At 47.0% G+C, this 25,470-nt stretch overlaps 1 protein-coding gene across 3 annotated transcripts; it reads right to left on the bottom strand.

Moving 5' to 3' along the window:
* Nucleotides 1-12,830: 12,830 nt before the first annotated feature.
* Nucleotides 12,831-24,898, bottom strand: COIL (coilin). Of its 3 annotated transcripts, none has more exons than XM_066264016.1 (7): nt 24,648-24,898; nt 21,897-22,914; nt 21,683-21,769; nt 21,266-21,313; nt 17,792-17,861; nt 15,134-15,222; nt 12,831-12,973 (listed from the first exon to the last, which is right to left on the bottom strand). In XM_066264016.1, exons 1-7 carry the CDS (start codon nt 24,890-24,892, stop codon nt 12,881-12,883), a joined length of 1,650 nt encoding a protein of 549 aa, XP_066120113.1. In that variant the 5' UTR covers nt 24,893-24,898; the 3' UTR covers nt 12,831-12,880. The 3 variants fall into 3 exon arrangements, with proteins under 3 accessions (XP_066120113.1, XP_066120112.1, XP_066120114.1); XM_066264015.1 differs by having other exon boundaries at nt 21,897-22,992; XM_066264017.1 differs by lacking the exon at nt 24,648-24,898 and adding an exon at nt 23,606-23,727 and having other exon boundaries at nt 21,897-22,992.
* Nucleotides 24,899-25,470: the final 572 nt, after the last annotated feature.

Here is a 25,470-nt window from a genome sequence, read left to right on the forward strand (position 1 = left end):
TACAAAAAAAATACAAAACAAAAAACTCAACAATAAGAAAACAGACAACTTGAACTTATTTAAATGAGCAAAAGCCGGTTGTGAGATGAGTGCATTCCAAAGAAGCAGGCTCGGGGAGGGGCAGGCTCTTGATGGCTCAGAAGCTGGGGGTCACCAACCCATGCTCCAGCTTGCCTCCCTCCGTGAGCTCCAATGCCCGCAGGAACGATCCTGGTAAATGTCCCCACAGAGCCAGAGGCAAGACTGTGTCATCGGGGCTATTGTGAAACCTCTCCGTAGCGCCAGTGTGGACAGACTGAGGCCTCTGTGGCTTTGGTGACCCTGCTTAAACATTCCCACTGGGTTCCAGCTCTGTTCTCTGCATGCCTCGCACAGCAGTCCACTCAGCTGACTTCTGGGGGTGGGGCAGGTCCCCTAGGCCAGGGCCTTTTGCTCAGGAGACATGTCAGGCTTCCTGGGGCCACCAGGCTTTGAGCTGTATTGGAGTCCTAGGGAACAACGTTATATAGTATTAACTTTCACTCAGTTAACGAACTGATTTTTACTTACTGTCTAGAATGGAGCACCTGGAGGGAAGAGAGCGGTAAGGCGCCCAAAGTGCCTTCTTTTCTCTGATAGGAATGTATTTAAAAGGACCTCGCCTAGGGCATTCTTAGGTGCGTTGGCCGCATCAAGATTTTAGGGAGGGGCCCTGGCCGGTTGGCTCAGTGGTAGAGCGTTGGCCTGGCGTGTAGAAGTTCTGGGTTCGATTCCCGGCCAGGGCACACAGAAGAGGCGCCCATCTGCTTCTCCACCCCTCCCCCTCTCCTTCCTCTCTGTCTCTCTCTTCCCCTCCTGCAGCCGAGGCTCCATTGGAGCAAAGATGGCCCGGGCGCTGGGGATGGCTCTGTGGCCTCTGCCCCAGGCGCTGGAGTGGCTCTGGGTGCAACAGAGTGAGCCCCAGAGGGGCAGAGCATCGCCCCCTGGTGGGCAGAGCATCGCCCCTGGTGGGCGTGCCTCGGGCGCATGCGGGAGTCTGTCTGACTGTCTTTCCCCGTTTCCAGCTTCAGAAAAATACAAAAAAAAAAAAAAAAGATTTTAGGGAGGGTGCATCTATGTGGTGGGGACACACTCTGATCCTGTGGCCCTTTCCCCTGAGGATGGGACAGGAACTTCAGTTAGAGATCTGGCCAGTGGGGCTAAGCCAAACCCCGAAGCGGCCCTTGCCCTCTGCTCTCCTACCTCCGGGTCCTCAGGAGGATAATCAGCTTTTTAAAGCCCTGTAGTGCCACGCCCGGTGACATTGGCTTCCCCGTGACCTGGGGAAACTTTCGTGTAACTATACACTCAGATACATAAATGCTGATATTTTAAATAATTTGATAAAATCTTTGTAACCACTCAGCCAAAAATAAAAATAAAATAAGGGCAAAGATTTAAACAGACACCTCTCCAAAGATAGACAGGTGGCAAATAAGTATATGAAAGGATCCTTCCCATCCTACCTCACCTGGGAAATGCATATTAAAACAACAGTAAGATACACTACGAACCAGTTAGAATGGCCAAGACCTGGAGCACTGACAACACCCGAGCTGCCGAGGAGGTGTGGCCTCGGGAACTCTCATCCACTGCTGGAGGGAACGCAAGACAGGACAGCTGCTTTCGGAAGACAGTCTGACAGTGTTCGGTTGGTTTGTTTGTTTGTTTTACGAAACTAAACATACTCTTACCATACGATTCAGCAATCATACTCCTTGGTATTTTATCCAAATAAATTGAAAACGTATACTGTGTGTCCACACAAAAACCTTCACACAGATATTCACAGCAGTTTTATTCATAATTGCCAAAACTTGAAAACAACCAAGGTGTCTTTCAGTAGATGAATGGATTAATAGACTGTGGTACATTCTGACAGTGGAGTGTATCATTCAGTGCTGAAAAGACATAAGGGAAGCTTAAGTTCATTTTATTCAATATAAGAAGCAAGTCTGAAAAGGATACGCACTGTAGTAGTCTAACCAGATGACCTTCTGGAAAAGTCAAAACGTGTGGAGACGGTCAACAGCTCAGGGGTTGCCAGGGGCTAGGGACAGATGAGTAGGCAGAACAGAGGATTTCTAGGGCAGTGAAAGTACTCTGCAGGATAGATGCTCTAGTGATGGAATGAATGTACCACATCAAGAATGAACCCAAATGTAAACTGGAAACTTGGGGTGATAACAATGTGTCAGGGCAGGTTCATCATTGTAACAAATGGACCACCCTGGTGTAGACTGTTTGATATTGGTGGAGGCTGGGGGTGGGGGTGAGGGGGTGGAGTCAAGGGTTTCTGGGAACTCTCCTTACTTTCTGCTCCATATTGCTGTGAAAACTGTTGTAGAAATAAAATCTATTTAAAAAATGGGTTAGGAGTCACCAGACTTGGCTATTTCCAGAAATTAAATGTGCTTAGAAGATGATACTTCAGTCTGATTGGTGGTGGCGTAGTGGATAGATCATCGACCCGGGATGCTGAGGTCCCAGGTTTGAAATCCCAAGGTCGCTGGCTTGAGCACAGGCTCACCAGCCTGAGTGTGGGGTCACTGGCTTGAGCGTGGGATCATAGACATGACTCCATGGTTGCTGGCTTGAGTCCAAAGGTTGCTGGCTTGAAGCCCAAGGTCACTGGCTCAGTTGGACACCCCCCCCCCATCAAGGCACATATGAGAAAGCAATCAACAAACAACCAAAGTGTCGCCACTACAAATTGATGCTTCTCATGTTTCCCTTCCTGGTTCCCCCCCTCTCTCAAAAGGGGGGGGGGAAAGATGAGACTTCAAAATAGCCAATTAGTATATTTTTATTACTGTTATTACTATGATTATTTGACCAGGGTTCTCAAGATTGTTCCCCAAAAGAAAGTCCAAAGAAGGTTGCTACACTGGTAACATTAATGGAATAAGTGTTTTGAATTCCAAGGGTTTTGTAAGACTGTGTTTGTTTTTGAAAACTGGAAGGAAGGAGGATGTTGTATATGTAGTTCTTAAAAATCTTAACATGGCTAGGCATGAAACGGCATACATTTGAATTGATACTGAAGGGGAAGTAAATTAATATTATCATAAAGATGTTTCTAGACACCCACCAAAACCCTTGTTCATGTCGCCCAGATAGAGCAGCTGTTTTTAATTAACTGTCAAGGAGCCAAAAGTATATTCCTTGACCCAATTGTGTTTGGCTCTTTTTCATGTGATGATTTTACAAGAACCTTTTTTTTTTTTTTTTCTTTCCATTTTTCTGAAGCTGGAAACAGGGAGAGACAGTCAGACAGACTCCTGCATGCGCCCGACCGGGATCCACCCGGCACGCCCACCAGGGGCGACGCTCTGCCCACCAGGGGGCGATGCTCTGCCCATCCTGGGCGTCGCCATGTTGCGACCCTCCTGGGTGTCGCCATGTTGCGACCAGAGCCACTCTAGCGCCTGGGGCAGAGGCCACAGAGCCATCCCCAGCGCCTGGGCCATCTTTGCTCCAATGGAGCCTTGGCTGTGGGAGGGGAAGAGAGAGACAGAGAGGAAGGCGCGGCGGAGGGGTGGAGAAGCAAATGGGCGCTTCTCCTATGTGCCCTGGCAGGGAATCGAACCCAGGTCCTCCGCACGCTAGGCCGACGCTCTACCGCTGAGCCAACCGGCCAGGGCACAAGAACCTATTTTTAAGGGATTCAGCTCCAAACCTTTTACTCAGTTCCTAATGGTGGAGTCTGGGGTGTGTTTCCCCACGCTCCGTTCCTCACCAGGTGGTGAGAAGGCAGGAACCAGCTCGCCTGGCCACACCCCGTCCGCCCTGGGAGCAGATGAACTGTCAGTTGGCAGACGCGTCTCTGCCAGGTCTGGAGTTTGTGGAGGCCCCAGGATTGAGGCAGCTGCTGGCCCCAGGTTGCAGCTCCTTCCGGCCCCTTACCCTTTTCAGCTCTAAGAAGACATAGGCTTCGGGAACACAAGCAGATCTCTTGTTCTTCCCACTCTGTGCCCTTGGTTAACTGATGCCTCGAGAAGAGAGAAGTATTGATGGAGGCCAAGGTCTGCAGTGTGTTTATTTCTTGCTGGAATCCCATCAGTGCCCGTTATCACTAGCTGTCTCTGCCTCTTCTTCTCACCCCATTCCCCCAACCCTACAGCCTCTCCATTTCCTGTTGCCTGATGGTTCTATTTCCTGGTGTCTTCTAAGCAACATTCCTGCTGACACCATACCCCTTTCTTTCTTTTTTTTTTTTTTTATTTTTTTTATTTTATTTATTCATTTTAGAAAGGAGAGGGAGAGGGAGAGAGAGAGAAACAGAGAGAGAGAAGGGGGAGGAGCAGGAAGCATCAACTCCCATATGTGCCTTGACCAGGCAAGCCCAGGGTTTTGAACCGGCGACCTCAGCATTTCCAGGTCGACGCTTTATCCACTGCGCCACCACAGGTCAGGCAGTATACCCCTTTCTTTCAAACGTCCTGCCAGTTATAGAATGATGCCATGCAGCACTTCAGTCCCAGGCGCGGCGGGAGCCATGGGCTTCGGTGCAGACGGGGCCACATCCAAGGACCACATCACGCACAAACAGTCCCGAACATGGCAGAGAACGGGCATCAAGAACCCCCGGATGTCACGGAAACAGCCCAAGTGTCCATCAGAGGACGAGTGGATTAAAAAGCTTTGGTACATATATACTATGGAATACTACTCAGCCATAAGAAATGATGACATCGGATCATTTACAATAACATGGATGGACCTTGATAACATTATACGGAGTGAAATAAGTAAATCAGAAAAAACTAAGAACTATATGAATCCATACATAGATGGGACATAAAAATGAGACTCAGGCCTGACCTGTGGTGGTGCAGTGGATAAAGTGTCGACCTGGAAATGCTGAGGTCGCCGGTTCGAAACCCTGGGCTTGCCTGGTCACGGCACATATGGGAGTTGATGCTTCCTGCTCCTCCCCCCTTCTCTCTCTCTCTCTCTCTCTCTTTCTCTCTCTCCTCTAAAGTGAATAAATAAATAAAAATTAAAAAAAAAAAAAAAAATGAGACTCAGAAGGAGGGGGGGATGGGGCGAGGAAGGAGGGGGGGTGGCGGAGGGGAGGGGCACAAAGAAAACCAGATAGAAGGTGACGGAAGACAATTTGACTTTGGGTGAGGGGTATACAGCATAATCAAATGTCAAAATAATCTGGAGATGTTTTCTCTCAACATATGTACCCTGGTTTATCAATGTCACTGCATTAAATTTAATAAAAATTAAAAAAAATAAAAAGAACCCCGGTCACAAAGATACTAATCTCTTAAGCGGGTAGACCCCAACTTCCCGAGGAACATCCTTGGAAAAGCACAACAAGAAGGGCCTGGAGAAGAGGCAGGCCAACAACACCAAGGCCACGAGTGACCGTGCGAGCCCATCGAGGCCCTCCTAAAGCCCAAGAGGCCAAGCCCAAGGTCCCCAAGGGCAGCCACAGCTCAGTCGACTCGCCTGCATCGCTCACGCAAGCTTGGGGAAGGAAAACCACTCATGCCCATATTGCCAAGGTTCTCAGGCTCTGCCAGCCAAAGTCCAAGGCCAGCCCTGGCTGAGTAGCTCAGTTGGCTAGAGCATCGTCCCAATATGCCAAGGTGGCAGGTTCGATCCCCATCAGGGTACATACAAGAATCAACCAATGAATGCATAAATAAGTATGGAACAACAAATCAATGTTTCTCTCTCTTCCTCTCTCAAATCAATCAATAAATAAAAATTTTTAAAAAAATGGCCAAGGCTCAATCCAAGGCCCAGGCTGTGGCTGCAGCTCCAGCTCAGGCTGCAGCTCAGACCCAGGTCCCCAAAGCAGCTCAGGCCCCGAGGAAGGCTCTGCAGTGGAGGCCTCTGTCTGCCGATGTGAGGACAGAAGGTCTGGTGTGGCCCCTGGGCTGCTGTCTGCATGGGGCTGGCGTCCTCCTGCACTATTTATGTATACATATAAACCTGGAGCAGGATCTGCCAAAAAAAAAAAGTATACCACACATGTGACAAGATATTTACAGAGAAGAAGAATGTAAAGAAGTGAAAGGCTTCCTCTCCATCTGTCCCTCTTCATAGAAGTGACCGCTATTAAGTTTCACAGATGTCTTTCCAGAACATTCTTATGCATAGCCCATATCGGAAGCCTTTTTTTAAAAAAATGCAAATGGGAAATCTACTTTACAAGTATGTAGCATGCTGCAATTTGCTTTTCCTTTTCTTTCCTAGAACATTCTGCGGACGAGATGTTGGAGCACAGTGGTTAAGAGTGCAGACTCTAGCTGTGCATGGGCCGTGGGGGGGGGGCGCCCTGCAGTGTGTAGATGGCGTTATCCTGAGTGGGGCCCTTGAAGCCACATTAACACAATAAATTTTTTTTTTATAAATAAATTTTTATTTTAATGGGGTGACATCAATAAATCAGGGTACATACATTCAAAGAAAACATTTCCAGGTTATCTTGTCATTTAGTTCTGTTGCATACCCATCACCCGAAGAGAGATCATCCTCCGCCACCCTCCATCCAGTTCTCTCTGTACCCCTCCCCCTCCCCCTCTCCCTCCTTCCCTCCCCCCACCCCCTGTAACCACCACACTCCTGTCCATGCCTCTTAGTCTCGCTTTTATGTCCCACCAATGTATGGAATCCTGCAGTTCCTGTTTTTTTCTGATTCGCTTATTTCACCCCGCACAATGCTACCAAGACTCCACCATTCCGCTGTAAGTGATCCGATGTCATCATTTCTCCTAGCTGAATAGTATACCATGGTGTATATGTGCCCCATTTTCTTCATCCAGTCCTCTATTTTTTTTTACAGTGATAAAAAGCCTTTAAGCAAACTCTTGGCCAATACAGCAAGGATCCATAAAAGAGTAGTGTTCTTAACATGTTCACCAAGTCCAAGTTGGCCCCATCACCATGCCAAATCCCTGAAAAATGCAACCCAACCACAGTTCAGTCTGTTAGGAGCTGTCACAGGGAGCAGGAGTCCAGGAAAGTTCCCTACAGGAAAAGTCCGCATGGCACTGGAATTGTTGTCACCATTCTATACTTTGCAGCTCATGTCCAAGTCCCAATGACTGCTGCTTCTAGCTGGTAATGATTCAGGTGGACTGGAAAAAGCCATTTGCAGCATGTGTGGATATGGAGCTTCTGTTCTCCTCTGCCTGAAGAGCTTCACCTCTGTCTCTGTTTCCTCTTTTGTAGAAGGGAAACAGTAACGGCACCTATCACTGAAGGTGTCTTAGCTGAGGAAATTCATACACGGAAAGTCTTGGGAAAACAGCTGGCACATTGCTCTGTATCACTTCCGTTCTCCAGAGCTCCCTCATCATGATGATCTTGTCTCCAGCTGTGGGTCTCCGTCTGGGGCCAGAAGGACAATGGTGGCTTCTCCTAGGCTGTGGCTATGGAGGTGATCAGGCCAGCCTGGTGGTAGGGCTGCTCAGGGTGTGCTGAGTGCATATCCTGCTCCCTGACCAGCTGTTGTCATGACTCCGGTCAACTGGCTCACCGAGCCCGTGCTCCGAGTCTCAGACCCCTGCAGCTCTGCGGCAGCCAGAACCCAGGGTGGATTTCTTCTGTTTTCAATCAGATATTACCTTATGGCCACACTTCATGTGGTGAAATCCTGCCAAACCCTATAAATGGCGTCCGCAAATTGAGTCACTTAACACAGTGGGGCAGTTACTACAAAGTTAACAAAATGTCTGGGAGAGAGCATCCTACGGAGGGCAAGGGCCAATCACCAATCCCATGATATACCAAATGCATTTTTCAGGGGCTCCTTTGTATTTATTGTCCTGTAATTCCTCACTGGTTCGCTTCTGAATGACTTACCTCCTATCCACTAAAAACAAAACAAAACAAAGACCGGAGTCCCTTTTTTTTCTTTTTTTTTTGGTATTTTTCTGAAGCTGGAAATGGGGGGAGACAGTCAGACAGACTCCCGCATGCGCCCGACCAGGATCCACCCGGCACGCCCACCAGGGGGCGATGCTCTGCCCCTCCAGGGCGTCGCTTTGTTGCAACCAGAGCCACTCTAGCGCCTGGGGCAGAGGCCAAGGAGCCATCCCCAGCGCCCAGGCCATCTTTGCTCCAATGGAGCCTCGGCTGCGGGAGGGGAAGAGAGAGACAGAGAGGAAGGAGAGGGGGAGGGGTGGAGAAGCAGATGGGCGCTTCTCCTGTGTACCCTGGCTGGGAATAAAACCCGGGACTTCCGCACGCCAGGCCGATGCTCTACCACTGAGCCAACTGGCCAGGGCCCGGAGTCACTTTTTTAACATAACCTCTTTGAAAGGGGGTCCTAGCCACCGCCCTGGGGTAAAAGGTGTACCTCATGAGTATCAGGATAAGACGCGAGAGTCTGGAGACAATGGGTGGATGCAGTCATCAGCAGACTTCTCCAAGCCTTCTAGAATAAAAGCACCACTGATGGAAACTGGGAGGCCGACTTCCTCCTACTTAAAGACTGGGATTAAAGATAGTCTAAACACGGCAGCTCTAACATGAAATGACATGAGTCACTGCTAACAGATGAAAATAAATTAAGGGGATTCAAGTTGTGCCGAAAATTTGGAGCCGGGCCTTGGGCAAGTCCTATGATAGGAACATAAATGACTAACGTCCTCTCAAGCACTTGCTATGTGCCAGGTCCTGTGCGGAGTGCTACACATGACTTACTCTCATTTGCGCCCCACCACACTCCTACTGGTGGGTACTATGATGAGGAAATTGACCGTTCAAGAGGATAGATGACCCGCCTAAGCTGAAGTGAATGAGAAGAGGCAGAAGCGGATCGACAGCCACGTTCTAACCAAGGGCTGTCTCGGTTATTCCACTTCCCTTGGGTCATATTAGAATTTCATGGTAACTATAGTCAATGCAGGATTACTTACAATAGCCAAGATGTGGAAACAGTTGAAATGTCCACCCACGGGTGAACGGATAAAAAAAAAAAAAGGTGTAGTCCATACATACAATGGAGTATTATTAAGCCTTAAAAAAAAGAAAAAAGTGCCCTGGCCGGTTGGCTCAGCGGTAGAGCATCGGCCTAGCGTGCGGAGGACCCGGGTTCGATTCCCGGCCAGGGCACACAGGAGAAGCACCCATTTGCTTCTCCACCCCTCCACCGCGCTTTCCTCTCTGTCTCTCTCTTCCCCTCCCGCAGCCAAGGCTCCATTGGAGCAAAGATAGCCCGGGCGCTGGGGATGGCTCTGTGGCCTCTGCCTCAGGCGCTAGAGTGGCTCTGGTCGCAACATGGCGACGCCCAGGATGGGCAGAGCATCGCCCCCTGGTGGGCAGAGCGTCGCCCGTGGTGGGCGTGCCGGGTGGATCCCGGTCGGGCGCATGCGGGAGTCTGTCTGACTGTCTCTCCCTGTTTCCAGCTTCAGAAAAATGGAAAAAAAAAAATTTAAAAAAAAAAAAAAAGAAAAAAGTCCTACCATACGCAGCAACGTGGATGAACCAAAGGGCATTATGCTAAGTGAAGTTAGCCAGTCACAGAAGGACAAATACTGTATGATTCCACTTACATAAGATACCTAGAATAATCCAACCCACGGAGAAGGGTGGTCTCCAGAGGCGGGGAGACGGGGAGTTGCTGTAATATGGGTATAAAATTTCAGTTATGCGAGATGAGTACATTCTAGAGATTGGCTGTCCAACAGTGAACAGCACCGTACTATGCGTGGTGGGCACCTGTAATTTTGTTAGGACGGGAGGCCTCAGGTTAAGTGTTCTTCCCGCAGAAACAAACTGGGCGCGAGGGAACTCCCGGGGGAGCTGGAGGGTTGTCACCTTGGTTGTGCTGACCGTCTCCTAAGTGCATGCCAATGTCCAAGGTCATCAGACTGAACACACATACATATGTGCAGTGCTTGGCATATCAATTATGCCTCAAGAAAGCTGTTTAAAAATTTTAAAAATCCAAACAAAAAGTAACAAAATTTAGTGGGGAGTAGACAACCTGAAGATGGACAACAGCGATTAGTCAGAAGATGCCTGTCCTCACGGGGGGAAAAGGCAGCCAGTGGGGGTCAGAGGGCCAGGCAGGCCCCCTGCTGCTGCTGACACTCAGGCCAGGACAAAGCCACATTAGGGACAGCCACCAGAGCGCCCTGGGGAAAACCCTGCTCTGAAATTGCACTAGACTCTCACTCTTCTAGTTGGGTGGTCTTTGGCAAGTTCCTCAAGACTGAGTGGGAGGAGTTAGATGAGATGTTACTCGATGTCCACAGAGTAATCCGACGCTAGTCACAGCTGGCCTCTGAGGACTCAGGGTTCGTCCCATGGGGAACAGTCCTCTGCCCACCAGCCCGGAGCAGAGCAGCGAGGCAGAGGTTTAGTCCCTGGCCTGTCCTCTGTGCGGAGCACCTGGTTCCGCCTCGCTCTTCTCTCTCTCCTGGAACAGAAGCTCCAGTTTACTGTCCGCATCCGACAGCTGCATCTGGGATTGCAAGCGGTGGGAAATACATTTACATTTTGCGTGGCGATGCAGCCCACAGAGCCGTGTGTAAACTGTTCCAGGAAGCAAACTTCGATGGACTGGAGGTGCTGCACTATCTACTTTTCTATTCTTTTGTATTTCATTTTCCTAAAGGCAGGTCCTGACCCCCTAAAGTGACCCTTCTAGGAGACTGCTATTCATAGTCTGAAAAACAGCACTATTGAGGAAAAAGGTGACTCATAAACTGATTATGATTTGAAGAAAACACACCCTGAGGTCACACTTGCTTTGAGTTAATGTTTACTAGTTAACTTTTTTTTAGGTATAATTGACACATTATATTAGCTTCAGCTATACAGTATAATTGATGTTTGTACACATTGCACAATGATCACCGCAGTAAGTCTACTTGACATCTGTCATCACACTTAGTTATGAAATTGTGATGAGAACTTTTCAGATCTACTCCCTTTGCAATTCTCAAATATGAAACACAGTATTCTTATTTATAGTTACCATGCCATAATTATATCCCCATGACCTGTTTATTTTATAACTGGAAGTTTGAACCATTGACCTTTGACCTCATTCACTCATTTTACCCAGACCCCCACCCCGTGGCTCTGACAACCACTGATCTATTCTCTGTATCTATGAGTTCAGGTTTACTTTATGTTCTTTTTTTTAGATTTCCACATGTAAGTGCGATCATATGGTATTTGCCATTCTGTCTGATTTGTTTCACTTAGCACAATGCCCTCAAGGTCCACCTATAATGTCACAAATGGCAAGATGTCTTTTTATTTTTATGGCTGTGTAATAACTATATTTTATACACACACACACGTCAATTTTTTTTTATCCACTAATCCATCAATTGATAGGTTGTTTCTCTATCTTGGCTATTGTAAATAATGCTGCAATAAACATATGAGTACATGTAGATTTTCAAGTTAAGTGTTTTAGTTTTGAGTAAATACCCAGATGTGGGATTGCTGGGTCACAGTTTTAATATTTTGTGGAACCCCCACGAGTTTTCCACAGGGGCTGCACCAGTTTACATTCCCACCAATGGTGTGCAAGGTTCCCTTTCCTCCACATCTCCCGCATTTGTTATTTCTTGCCTTTTTGATAAAATCCATTCTAACAGGTGTGAGGTAAATCTCAACAAGGTTCTGACTTGCATTTCCCTGACCATTAGTGATGTTGGACATTTTTTTCATGTACTCGTTGGCGTTTGCTAGCTGTCTTGTTTTTCAGCCCCTGGAAAGTATGCTAGCTCAGAACCCAAGCCACGATGCTATCACTCTGGAGCAATACTTCTCGTTACAAATCACTAAATCCGTATTTTGATATACACCACTATCACGCAAATTAAAATCGAACAGCATCTTCATGGGTGCAGCAGCTCCCAGATTAGACAAACTCTGTTTGACTAAACTTGGCAACCCCAGACTCTTCGGTCAAGGCCAGCCTTCGGTTCCGGAACACTCTCATCTCTCGCAGTATTGTAGCACGCTGGTCTGCCACACTCAACTAAATGTAACGAGCCAGCACAGAAGTTTAGTTCAACATGACTTTATTTAAAAATCTGCAACGCTGAAGGAGGGATCTGATCTTTTGTTAAAGGAAAACAGTTTTCACAGTATATATTTAGCTATTTTAGCTTTGTGTGGAGTAATAAGAGGAAACAAAGTTTCAGTTCAAGACCCCCACTCACACCAGCTCACTCAGCCAGACGCCTGAAAACTGACAGTGGGGTAACACCCCCTGGCCAGAACCCACAGCGAGTCCTCTCGCCCAAGTGAGACAGTGCTTCCCCGGCACACACGCCAGCCCCACGTCCCCTGCGCCACACGAGACCCCAAGAATCCTTCACTTTAAAGTGGAGAAAACCGTAAAAGGATGTCTTAGCTCACTGCCTTCAACAAACCCCACTATTTGCTAATTCTTAACAATTACAAGTATTGTAATTGAAACTTGTAAGATGTTCCACATGTAGTAGAACTCAAATGTAAAAAAATTAGGTCAAGTAACATGCTTTCATGTTTTAAAACGTTACTGAGTAAAACTTACTGAGACAAGATATGCAGCACTTTCTCATACTTGGAATCATAAACTGCTTCTGATAATGGCTACTTGATGGTCAAAAAATAAAAGAGAAGAAACCATATATACTGGTGAATAACCGCACCCACGGGAATGCTATGTTTTAGATTTTGTTACTAAGATTAAACCTTAAAAAAGAAAGACCTAGAAGAGCAACACACCCATGTTATTTTAACTGACGAGGTAGATCTTTGTCCTATGCCATAAAGTGAAGGTGATTTTTAAAAATGCATATAACTTTCGAATCTTTTCTTTTTTAAAGTTCAGGTTCTGGTCACCTTCATAAGCAAAGCGTTTATAAACAAGGGCGTGGAGAGGTCACGCTCGGGCCAGCTCGGTACTTGATGAGTTGGTACTCGGAGAGTCAACAATCAGTCTCGGATCAATCAGCTCTCTCCACAAAACAGTGATCTGAGGGAAAAGACACAAGTCAGTTTAGAGATTTCACTTTGAGGTCGTACAGGTTTTAGTGAGTGAACAAACTCATTCAGTCAAGTCAATTCCCGTCTGTGCAGAGCGGTTGCAGACCAGGAGTGACAGCAGTCCCAATACACTGAGTTGAAGTAGGGTATAAAAACGTTCACCTCTAATGCAGCTAAATTTGACATCAAGTGTATTGGTTTAGAGCAGGCGTTGCATGGGGGGGTGGTGACAGGGAGGTGGTGACAAGGGTCAGGAGGACTTGCCTAACAAGCTTCTGTGGACACGCAGCCCACAGACCTCTGGGGAGACAGAAGTGGCCCAAAAGGGTCGTCCCTAAACTGCTGATGCCCTTCTGTGCAGCTCTCTGGTTCTCACGCTGTGCTGCCTGAAATAGACGGTATTTCTATTTTCCCAAAAGAAAGCAAACTCCACCACTTGGCCATGGGGCTGAATGATGAGGGCCATCTAGTGTCCAGAAGTGGTGATGACAGGCTTGGCTCCCAGCCTCTGTTTCAAAAAGGCACAGAGAGGAAAGCTTCCAAGATTTAATTTTCCAACATAGTGGCCAACAATACAATTCAACAACAACAACAACAAATGGTGGTGCGTATATTGCAAATAAAGAAGTACAGAAGACTGGGCCACATCTGCTGATACTACCCAGATCCTAAAACTGTGTTTTTGGAGAAATCTATCTTAGAGCCAAATCAAAGCATAAAGTCTGGTCAGGGTTTCTCCATTTCAGAAAAAAATGTGTTTCCAATACTGAAACAGGATAATATTCATAACATTTCAAGTATGTATAGATGTGGTAGACTGCAAGTAGCAAAAAGCCTTTGTAAATTTGAGGCTTAGCAAAGGCTAAGTTCTCCCCCTTCCACTTCCATATTGGCTGTGATGCTGAGTATTTGTATCCACTTCACTTGCTTGCTTAAGTTACTGGAAGCAATTTACACACCCTTCCTCTCACTCTTTGTTCAGATGTTCACTGATTTCACTTATGCATGGTGGAGCGATTCCTGTTTATGCCTTGAGAGAGTTCCTGTTTTTGACTCAGATGTGTAACTTTGTATCAAGGACTTCCTTGTTTTGCATATGGCTATATAATAAAGCAAACTGGGGCAATGGGGCTCTCATCAGCATTGAAGAGGCCTCCCGATCCCATCCTCTTTTCTTAATGAGTCTGTTTCCGTAGTTCTGCACGGTTCTCCCTCAAGACCCAGAATTATGAGCCGCACTGGTCCGCAGCGTACAGATACTTTAATAGGAAGCATTTTCTTAAATACAAATTCTCTTTATCTTAATGCTAGCATACCCTAATGGGCTATTGCCAACAACTAGTCTGGCTGCCAAAAACCTCTAAAACATACGCTTCCTAAAATGGCAATTTAAGGCTTTAAACAGCCTGACCTGTGGTGGCACAGTGGACAAAGCATGGACCTGGCACACTGAGGTTGCTGGTTTGAAACCCAAGGCTTGCCCGGTCAATGCACATACGAGAAGCAACTACTACAAGGTGACACTTCCCTTTCCTCCCCCCACACCTGTCTCTCTATCCTCAATACAATCTTTAAAAAAAAAAAAGGATTTAAACAGGGTCAAAAGACGGACTTCTCATTTTGTGTGATTCCTCAAAACTATCTGTGTTTTAAATCAGAATCGTGGTGACATCCGAGGGGCAGCAGTGACCACAGGAGACATAGTGGAGGTTTCCGGAGCGAGCTGTTCATGTTCCTGCTCTGGGTGCTGGTCACACGAGTATGTTCGTGTCACCAACATATGTAAGTTCCACCGTACTTATATGTCCTTTCTGAATCTGTAAGTCAATAAAAGGCTTTTAAAGTATGCTGGTCTCTTCTACTGAAACCCTTAGGTAACCGTGTACACTATGATTTTATGCAAATCTATATACTCTAGGAGTGTTATCTTGTCACGTAGGCTCTGTAAGGTCCAGGAACAGTGCCCTAACTTGACACTTGGCATGTATATGCCACCCTGGAGGCAGGACAGACCTCCCCAAGCCCCAGGTCCCTTATGATGTGCATACAGGCAGTTCCGGAAGCTGCGTGTCACCTCCCAGACAGACCCCCAGTGACCAGCTGGGAGAGAACAGACGACTAGGCAATCCCAGAAGAGCGGCACGCCTACCCTTGGGTCCTGCGTCACAGCGTACTCCACTACCTCGGCTCCGTTTTCGTTGTGATAAACCAAATCAAATTTCCCAGGCTCCTTCACAGCTGAAACCAGATGGTAGGGGGAGAGAGAACAAGTCATTCCCCAGCAGTGAAGACGTTCCTCGACAGGGAATTCCCCTCATTAGAAAAACCACCACAAACAAACTGCCCACCGGTGTGGAGGCTGGGTACGCACAGGCAGGCGTGGAGTGCCCCGTGACAGGAGACCCTGAGAAAACCCTGCACCAGCAGACCTGAATTTCGTGGCCATTTATCAGAGACTATCTTTCATCAAAAAGAAACAAGCTTGATACACTAGCAGTGGCGTTCCCAGAGAAGAATGGATAACCACAAAATAATCCCAAAAGGTAACTGATGTTTCAACAAGGGAAGGTCATCGGAATTCTGCAAAGTACTTTCACCTTGCTCAGTCCTCGGAAATTGCACCTGCGTACCACATGGGGATACAGCAGTCCTCACTTTGCACGGTCGCGCAGGACGATAACAATGACCGTGCAGGCTGAAAGCACGCAAAACAAGCCTAATAATCGACAGGCAAGATTAGGATTGCTTCACGGTCTTTAAAACATTGTGTCCAAACATTAAAACCTTTATTGTATAAGGGAATACAAGTAAAGCTAAGATTTACGTAGCACACTGTAAAACACTAGAAACACTGAGAACTGAAGCGTTCTATTTCTTCGCAGAATCCCAGGCGGGGTAGTCTGAACAGTACTCGCCTTCTCGCCGGGCAACCACGAGGCAGAGTGAGCAGCCTTCCGAGGCCCTGCAGAACTGTCCTACTCATTTTAAAGGTTGGATCAGCTTGCAGTACTTTATCCTTTGAGCTTTTAGTGTCATGATATAGCCCTGCAAGTTCCTTTTTCACAGTCCTGTGAAATTTTTGGCTGGTATCATTTCTGGGACATTTCATCTTTTTTCGTCACAACTACCCTCCTCTTTTATGTCCAGAAGTCCATCTCAACCACATTATTCATGTTCCCAACTTTGCTATTCTTTTCTATAGTGTCACTTAAACTTGATTTGGACGTCACTTTTTGCTTCTTTGTTGTGCTTTCATCTTTGTTGGCCGGTTTCCTATTTCAAGTATCTACTTTGTGAATGTCATGTGGGTTATCACCGAGGGACAAGGAAGCAGCAGAATGACACATTTCATTGCGTGTACGGAAACCGAGAGACAGAAGCACAGTGACCTGCTACCAAGACTTCGGAACAAGTGCCGTGGCCGGTTGCCCACCACGATGGCCATCTGTTACTATGTGGTTTGTGGACTCCAGAACTGCCAGTACTTCAGGCAGTCACTCTTGGTAAACATGCCTAGTGTCACTAGGGAGCTGGTGTTATCTAAATAAACCATGGTAACAGAGGTGCGTGGACATCAGAACCATGCAAAGCGAGGACTGCTTGTATTTCTACTAGAAAATAAGATACCGCTATTCCTTAATGCCCCAAGGAAAAAGGCTCTAATGAGATGCCATCACATTCGGTCACCTGACAAGCAATGATCAGGCTACATCCACAGAATTTGACAATGGACAAACTTCTCCACCCAACATTCCTAAGAAGGGGAATTTCTTCAAACAAAATCATAAAGAGACTTTGTTGAAAAACCCTTTTGACTAACTTCTGTATACTGGAGCTTTCATTATTTTACTCACTGCCTTATTTAAACACAAACAAAAACTAATTAATTGTCTTAGGGTCAAAGAAAAAGGGGTCTCTTGGAATCCCAGTTGGGGCAGGGCAAATGCAAGAGTCTGTCTCTCTGCCTCCCCTCCTCTCACTGAATAATAAAAAAAAGGGGGTCTCCCCGGCCTCTGACCAGGGACCCTACAACACAAGCTAAGTTAAGCCATCTACAGGAAAAACCCTCCCATCCCAGGATTTCAGAACCAGCAATGAGTGTGGTGAATCAGGGATAAAGCAGAATAATGTGTGGAGTGTGCATACACAAATACTTTGGACACTATTTTGACCCAACATAAAGATATGTTCATCTGTCAATCTTTTGAAATAGAGCTGAAGAGCTCTCTCTTCCAAGCCTGCTGACTAGCACCGTCTCTTATAAATCATAAGATATACATTAAGTATGTCTGCAATTTCCAGTCTTGAGGGTGTATTTTTTTTAATTATGCAAGAATGCAAAAACTAGCAAGGCAATTTAAGTGCAAAATCTTCGATTTTTACCAAATCCCCCCCCCCATCTCCTATGTGGCTGACCCACCGACACAAACTCAATGGCAAGTGTTTCAGTGACACTCCTGTGTCAGCATTTGACTTAGGATTCATAGAAATAATTCTCTTTGAAATCCATTTTCATCGGTTTATGTAATTTTTGTGAAATGACATAATTATAGTAATAAGAACGGCTTGCCCAACAGCTTTGGGAACAAGCCCAAGAGCTCTTAGCAGAAACACTGCCTCCCAGTGGAGCACAGCCCTCCCCCCCCCCCCCCCCCGCCCCTGGTGGCTCTGTGGTGACAGACGCGGTGGAGCCTGCCAGTTAACCATGGAGATCAATGAAGACAGCGGCTCCTATACACACAAGCTATTAGAGAACGATGCAGATATGAAAAGCCTAAACTTTCAAATTCTTTTCTTGAAGACTCACCAGGTAAGGATGAAAGGATTTCTATATCTACTTGCTGGGTCTCTGGATTGTGGCTTAATATTTTTCCTTCCTTTGAAAAATAAAAGTCCCAGTCAAAAATCAACACATGAAACATTATGAATATATAATACTTAAACCACTGAATTATATACTTTAAAATTGTTAAAATGGTAAATTTTATGTTATGTAAATTTTATCCCAATAAAAACTTTTTTTAAAACAAATAAAAAAAGAAAAATAAAAAAACCCACAAAAAACAAATCAGCATGGAGGGGAAGTGAAAGTCCCACACTCCAAGCCAGTATTTCCCCTGATCTTAATCAGCCCGGCGTCAGGCACCACCTAAGGAACAGCCTCTGTAGACCAAAGCCTATCATTACTGAAACTGGTGGATCCTAACTGCTTCCGGCACCCTGCCGCGCCTGTCCCCAGGAGACCTTCTCCTGCCCTGGCTCCTGCCTCCTGATCACATCCGGGTGCTTCCCCCTGCAGCACTGCGGGAGGTGAGATCACCCCTCCTCAAGGGAAACTTAAGTAACAAATTCCTTTCAACAGCACTGGCTTCTCCATGTCCTCACCCAGTCACCTCCATGAATTAAATCCCATGGGTACAGCCTGGCCGGGCAGTGAAGTGGATGGAGCGTCCGACTGGGACGCGGAGGCTCATCTGGTTTGAGCAAGGCTCACCAGCTTGAACCCAGGGTTGCTGGCTCGAGCAGGGGGTCCCTCGGTCTGCTGTAGCCCCCCCCCCCCCGTCAAGGCACATATGAGAAAGCAATCAATGAGAAACTACGGTGCCACAACGAAGAGTTGATGCTTCTCGTACCTCTCCTCCTGTCTGTCTGTCCCTATCTGTCCCTCTGTCTCTCTCTCTCTCTCTCACACACACACACACACAAATCCCATGAGTGTAAATGCAACAGGGTCCAGAGCTGAGATGCACTCTTTGAAGACAGATCTGACATTCGAAGACAAGCTTCATGAATAAAGCCAGAGATAAACAGGTAACAGCACTTGTGGTCAAAGCAAATGAGTGGAACCAATTTTCTCTCTCAAAATGGTTTTGAAAGCAATTTCAGAAGTTTTGAAACCACAGGGAAATAAAGGAAGCAGACAGCTTTCCAAGGTAATAACAATGATGGCCAACATCCACTTAATGTGAATTTTAAGAAATTAGTATCATACAGGGGTCCCCAAACTTTTTACACAGAGGGCCAGTTCACTGTCCCTCAGACCGTTGGAGGGCCGCCACATACAGTACTCCTCTCACTGACCACCAATGAAAGAGGTGCCCCTTCCGGAAGTGCGGCGGGGGGGCCGAATAAATGGCCTCAGGGGGCCTCATGCGGCCCACGGGCCGTAGTTTGGGGATGCCTGATCTAGAATCACAGTCTGTAAAGGTTGTGGGGAGTATCAACTCTGTATTTATTTCCACTTCCTCATATATCACAGCATTTAGTAAGTTATTAATTACATAGGGCAACAAAACATCCTGATTTTCCCAAGACAGGCCTGTTTATATATATTTCTGTCCAGTATAATTATCAATATGCTATTAATCCTTTTTACTCGCAGTATCCTGATTTATATGATAAAGTATATAATCATTTATAGCAAGGGCTAAGAAGATGAAAAATATCATAGAACACCAAATACCCAGAACAATAACTCACCTCATCCCTTGTGAACTGATTCTTCTTCTGGCTCTAGCCTGCTTTTAATTTTATTTGCTTATTTATTTATTTCAGAGACAGAGCGAGAGTCAGAGAGAGGGATAGACAGGGACAGACAGACAGGAACCGAAAGAGATGAGAAGCATCAATCATCAGCTTTTTGTTGCAACACCTTAGTTGTTCATTGATTGCTCTCTCATATGTGTCTGCCTTCAGCAGACCAAGTAACCCCTTGCTTGAGTCAGCGACCCTGCGTCCAAGCTGGTGAGCTTTTTGCTCACACCAGATGAGCCCGCACTCAAGCTGGCGACCTCGGGGTCTCGAACCTGGGTCCTCCGCATCCCAGTGCGATGCTCTATCCACTGTGCCACTGCCTGGTCAGGCACTAGCCTGCTTTTGAGGAAAACTTCTTACCAAGAACTTAAAGTCTTCTAAGATATGAACTCAGATTAAATCAAATCTCCTTGTATTTTATCTTTACTACTACATTAAAATTACCAAGTATTTACCTTTAGAAAATGAACCTACTTTCTGTATATTACATCAAAATAAGAAAGTATGCATTTTAACCGGATTTTCAACAACAAGGTGACTGGGTGAGAAAGAGAAGGAAACATGGTATCTGGAACCCACTGGCTGAGTCGAGTTTGTAGTGAACTGAGACACAGCTCATATGCCAAAAGGAAGTCCCAAACAAGTATCGAGTAAATTCCAAGGATAATACTTGTGAATTATGTCGTTAACCGATAATTAAAAAAACAAAAAAACCCATTAGACTATAATAAGCAGTAGTAATTCACAAATATATAAAATATATTCCTATGGCCTGGCCAGTGGTGGCGCAGTGGATAAAGTGTAGACCCAGAATGCTGAGGTCACCGGTTCAAAACTCCAGGCTTGCCTGGTTCGAGGCACATGAGAACCAACAACTGATGCGTCCTGCTCTTCCGCCCCTTCTCTCTCTCTCTCTCTCTAAAATAAGTAAACAAAAGCTTTAAATAATAATAAAAAATCCCTGGCTGGTTGGCTCAGCGGTAGAGCGTCAGCCTAGCGTGCAGAGGACCCGGGTTCGATTCCCGACCAGGGCACACAGGAGAAACGCCCATTTGCTTCTCCACCCCTCCGCTGCGCTTTCCTCTCTCTCTCTCTTCCCCTCCCGCAGCCAAGGCTCCATTGGAGCAGAGATGGCCCGGGCGCTGGGGATGGCTCTGTGGCCTCTGCCTCAGGCGCTAGAGTGGCTCTGGTCGCAATATGGCGACGCCCAGGATGGGCAGAGCATCGCCCCCTGGTGGGCAGAGCATCGCCCCTGGTGGGCGTGCCGGGTGGATCCCGGTCGGGCGCATGCGGGAGTCTGTCTGTCTCTCCCCGTTTCCAGCTTCAGAAAAATGAAAAAATGAAAAAAAAAAAAAAAAAAAAAAAGAATAATAAAAAAATAAATAAATATATTCTTATGATGAATACAATCAAATACTTAACCTGAGAGCTATTTATTATTTTCTTTCAAAGTTTAGGATCATGGGGGAAGGGTACTCAGATAAATCTGTGTGTCTAAGCTGATTAGGAAAAATATGAGTATCAATTGAAATCTCTCCTTTTCATTCTATATTCTTCCCAAGCGGAAGGGCAGTCTCACTGGGAGACTTCACAGTGATGCTATCACAGCTTACGTTTTGATCATGTTTTCATTTTCTACTCTACGGCATTATTTACTCAAAAAAATCTGCATCACCCATAACAGCAGTAGTAAACATGACGTCAGCGTCTTTAATATACTGCCAATTATTTTTAAATAAAGTCTTACCTTGTAGTCAGAGACATCAGGTGAATAATCAGATGTTAGTTCCAAAAGCTAAAAAAAGAAAAGAAAAAGAAAAATCCATAAATGCACAGGCTCTGTGGCCCCTTCCGCCACCCCCGAGAGAACATGCACAGCCCGACCATTAACCTGCAGCAAAGCAGAGGCTCCAAGGCTTGGGGGGGGGGTGTGTGTGCTGAGATGTATAGCTTTCTTTTATTGAGCACTTGCTATGTTCCAGACACCAGGCTAAGCCATTTTTATTCATTTAGGAAACAATTGCTGGGCACCTACTACACACTGGAAGGTGTGTGTGTGTGTGTGTGTGTGTGTGTGTGTGTGTCTGTGTGTAAAAATAGACTTCTAATGAGTAAATTGGAGGGGGAATAATCTTTTTATTGTAATTGTTGTTTGAAAATATACCTTAAACGCAATCTTTTCCCCCACTTGGGGGGCAGCTGCTAACAGCGGTAACAGACTGTAGTCCTTCTTGAGTGTCTCTACTGGGTTCTGGAAAAAAAGTATCTGTTAGTTACGTGACTCTGTCACTGGTGAGAAAACATGCACCCATGACTTCAGCTCCAGACCCACCACAAGGGGAAGGGGAAGAGGCAGACTCACAAGAAAGACTACTTGCCTGGATGATAGTAGATGAGTTTGTGAGCATTTCATTTAAATGCTGCTGCTTCTGAGAGTCGGTGTTTCTATTCAAAACACAGGGAAGGGCAAGCCCCCGTCCTTGGCCTCTTCCCCGCATGCCTCGGCCCCTAGCTCCCCTCCAAGAAGGAAGGTCCTCTCCTCTACCCCAACCTCTTCCCAAACTGCTGGGGAGAGTCACATTGGGAGGGCCAGGAGCCTGTCGGCCACCATCTGAGTCAGCATGCTTCCAGCCAGTGGCTCTGGGAACCTGTGATGATGGCCCGGGACCTGGACAACCGCTTCCTGCAAACAGGCCGGCTGTCTCTAAGGGACGTGGGGCCTTCTCCAGGTTGTTCTTTGACACCATGTATTGGTCATCTGACTCTGAACTAGAGTCTGAACTAGAAGATGATGTTCTGGTTGCTTTGTCCTCGATGGGGGTAGAGTTAAAGCCAGTTTTTGTAGCTACTTTGTTTGCAGTTGGGTTTTTTATAGAGGGCCCTTCCTTTGACAACGCAGCTATTATTTTCTCTGAGGACTTTCTGACCTCCAAGGTGACATTGCTGAGATCATCGCTAGTTGATTCCTGATAAGACTCCGACTCGGAGGAGGAACTGGGACTAGCCTTTGTGTGAATGTCCACGCCACCTTTCCGTTTGGCTTTAACAAGGCTGTTTCTAGCGGGAGAACCCTTCGGAGGACCACACTTCTGGACAGTCCACTCTTTCGCTGTCTGCGCTTTAGAAGACTTGGGACTCTTTGTCTGTTTTTTATACACGCACTTCTCCTTTTTCTTTGGTGACTTCCTCTCAGTCTCTCTGTCGTCACCGTTGACTATACTACACGTGGCTTTGCTCTTCCTCTTGCTTTTCTTCCTCTCACTCTCGTCTGCGACAGCTTTTGGTTCTGGATCCCAGGCGTTCTTCTTGTTGTCTTGCCGCTTCCAATGCTTCCTCGGATTTCTGTAATCGGTTTCTTCATCCTCCTCCAACTTAAATGACCGCTTCTTTGCTTTTCTAGGTAAGAAATGAGTACTGTCACCATTAGTGACTGTTACGGGGTTCTCAGCGACTTCTCTCTCTTCTAATTTAACTCTATCAAAAGAACAAGAGAGAAAACTAGTGAGTAACTACGTCTTCAGGACATTATATATATAACTGAGAGGACTGCAAATTGTTGCTGCTGGCAATGAAAAAAATATCAAATCCTTTAAGGACAAAAGACTTCTTTTTGACAAAAATGGCTTCTATGGCATTACTTATGGTCAATTCTCAAACAGCACGACCCACTATTCCTGAAGAGAATAATCTCAGTATGGGACATATTAAGACTGAGAGACAAAATGCTATGCAGAGACTAAGAAACAGTTCACCTAGGTCTGTTCCTATTCCTTTCAAGGTGTACACTTTCCCTGGCCATGTTCTTTCTTTCTCCACCTGGATCTCTCTCTCTCTCTCTCACACACACACACACACACACACACTAAAGATGGAGTAATTGTCCCAAATGACATTCCCTGATGTTCTCAAGAAACCTTATGAATCTGCCTGACCAGGTGGTGGCGCAGTGGATAGAGCATCAAATTGGGATGCCGAGGACCCAGGTTCGAGACCCTGAGGTCACCAGCTTGAGTGCGGGCTCATCTGGTTTGAGGAAAGCTCACCAGCTTGGACCCAAGGTCGCTGGCTTGAGCAAGAGGTTACTCACTCTGCTGTAGCCCTGCGGTCAAGGCACATATGAGAAAGCAATCAATGAACAACTAAGGTGTTGCAATGTGCAACGAAAAACTAATGATTGATGCTTCTCATCTCTCCGTTCCTGTCTGTCTGACCCTCTGTCTCTGTAAAAAAAAAAAAAAAAAAAAAAAAAAAAAAAAAAAAAAAAAAAGTTTTATGAATCTGACATGCTCTGGGAAAAGGAATATTCAAAAAGAGGCAAGCAAGAGGAAGTAGTCTGGTCCACGACTCCAGAATTGTTTCCCGGCAGCTGGAGCAGAAGCCCTGAATAAGTCCGAGCTAGGAATCCGAATTGAAAATGATCATCACATCTTACCATTTTATTGAGACAAACCAACCACGCACGTGGACGAGTCATACCACCATTGCTGCTTGATCCTCCTCATCTCAGTATCAGTTTTGAAAATTTCCAAAGGCATATTTAAAAACTTTTGTTTCCCAAGTCACAATCCAGAAGGTCCCAACTACCTATTAAGCGAACCACAAAACGCCTCATGAGACCCCGAATGGCACCCATCAGAGGTCTCAGGGGCTATCGCAGGAGCCCTGAGGCCGGACAAGCTGCCCCTCAGGAAGGGATCACGACGGTTCTTCTGCACGGACCCTCGCACCGGACCCTGCGCGCAGCCCGGCCATGCCCGGGTCTCGGGCACGTGCCATCCTGCGCGCAATACAGGGCGACGCTCACCGCGCTGGCCAAGGCGGAGAGGCCCTGGGGCCCTGCCCACCCGCGCAGTCGGGGTTTTCCCGAGCTTGCTCCACGAACCACCTACATCAGAAGCATCCGGGGAAGGATGCCCACTCCCGTGCAGATTCCTGAACCTCGGACCCGAGTATCAGACTCCCTGCGGGTCCCGAATGCGCACTTTGACAGCCCCACCTCCCCGCCACTCAGCCTCGTCCCACCCGGGGTCTCCCCAGGCCTGAGGCTTCCCCGCCCCCGGCGTGCGCAGGCGCGTCCCCGGGGGCCCCGCGACCCCCAGCGCCGCCTCCCACGGCCGCCCGGCGCGCACCTGAGGCAATCGTTGTCTCGTACCAGGCGCGCGCTCTCGCCGTGCGGCAGGAGCCCCCCCTCCAAGTAGAGGCCGAGGGGGGCCCCAGAACTGTAGCCGAAGCGCTGGCGGATGAGACTAATGAGATCCGTGACTACTCGGCATCGGTTCAACTCGACCAGAAGCCAGAAGTCCGTGCAGTGCGGGGTGGCTGGCGGCGGGTAATCGAATTGAAGCCGTAGCCTAACCGTCTCGAAGGCTGCCATCTTGCTCAATGCTCTACGGAAGCCGAGAGACACTACAGCGCCACCGCGAGGGGGCCCGCCCCGTGGAGCCTGTTAATGTGCGCCACCTATTGGTGGTGAGTGGCTACTACATGCTTCATGGATCGCAAGGCGGAGCGGGAGTTGATTCAATTCAATCCTGTTCACGAGTGGTCTAGGGAAGAGGATGTATAAATAAAATAAATCCCTTTACTCCTTTCCTACTGAGCACTATGTAGGATGCGTATTTAGGCAACTCTATGGATAAACTCTCTGATAAAGCAATTCTCAGCAGTTGTCTTCTAAGATATTAGCTTGTATACGCAGAAGAATTTCTAAAAACTCCCAATAATTTAGTTGACAAAGTTTTTCATCGTAAAGAGTTGTAAGAGATGTCTTTTCTAATGTAGTGTAAATATTAACGTTAAAAATTAATCACTCTCTCCCTGGCCGGTTGGCCCAGTGGTAGAGCATCATCCCAGTGTGTGGAAGTCCTGGGTTCAATTTCCCGCCAGGGCACACAGGAGAAGCGCCCATCTGCTTCTCCACCCCTCCCCCTCTCCTTTCTCTCTGTCTCTCTC

The sequence above is a fragment of the Saccopteryx bilineata genome, chromosome 2 (assembly GCF_036850765.1).
Source record: "Saccopteryx bilineata isolate mSacBil1 chromosome 2, mSacBil1_pri_phased_curated, whole genome shotgun sequence".
Lineage (NCBI taxonomy): Eukaryota > Metazoa > Chordata > Mammalia > Chiroptera > Emballonuridae > Saccopteryx > Saccopteryx bilineata.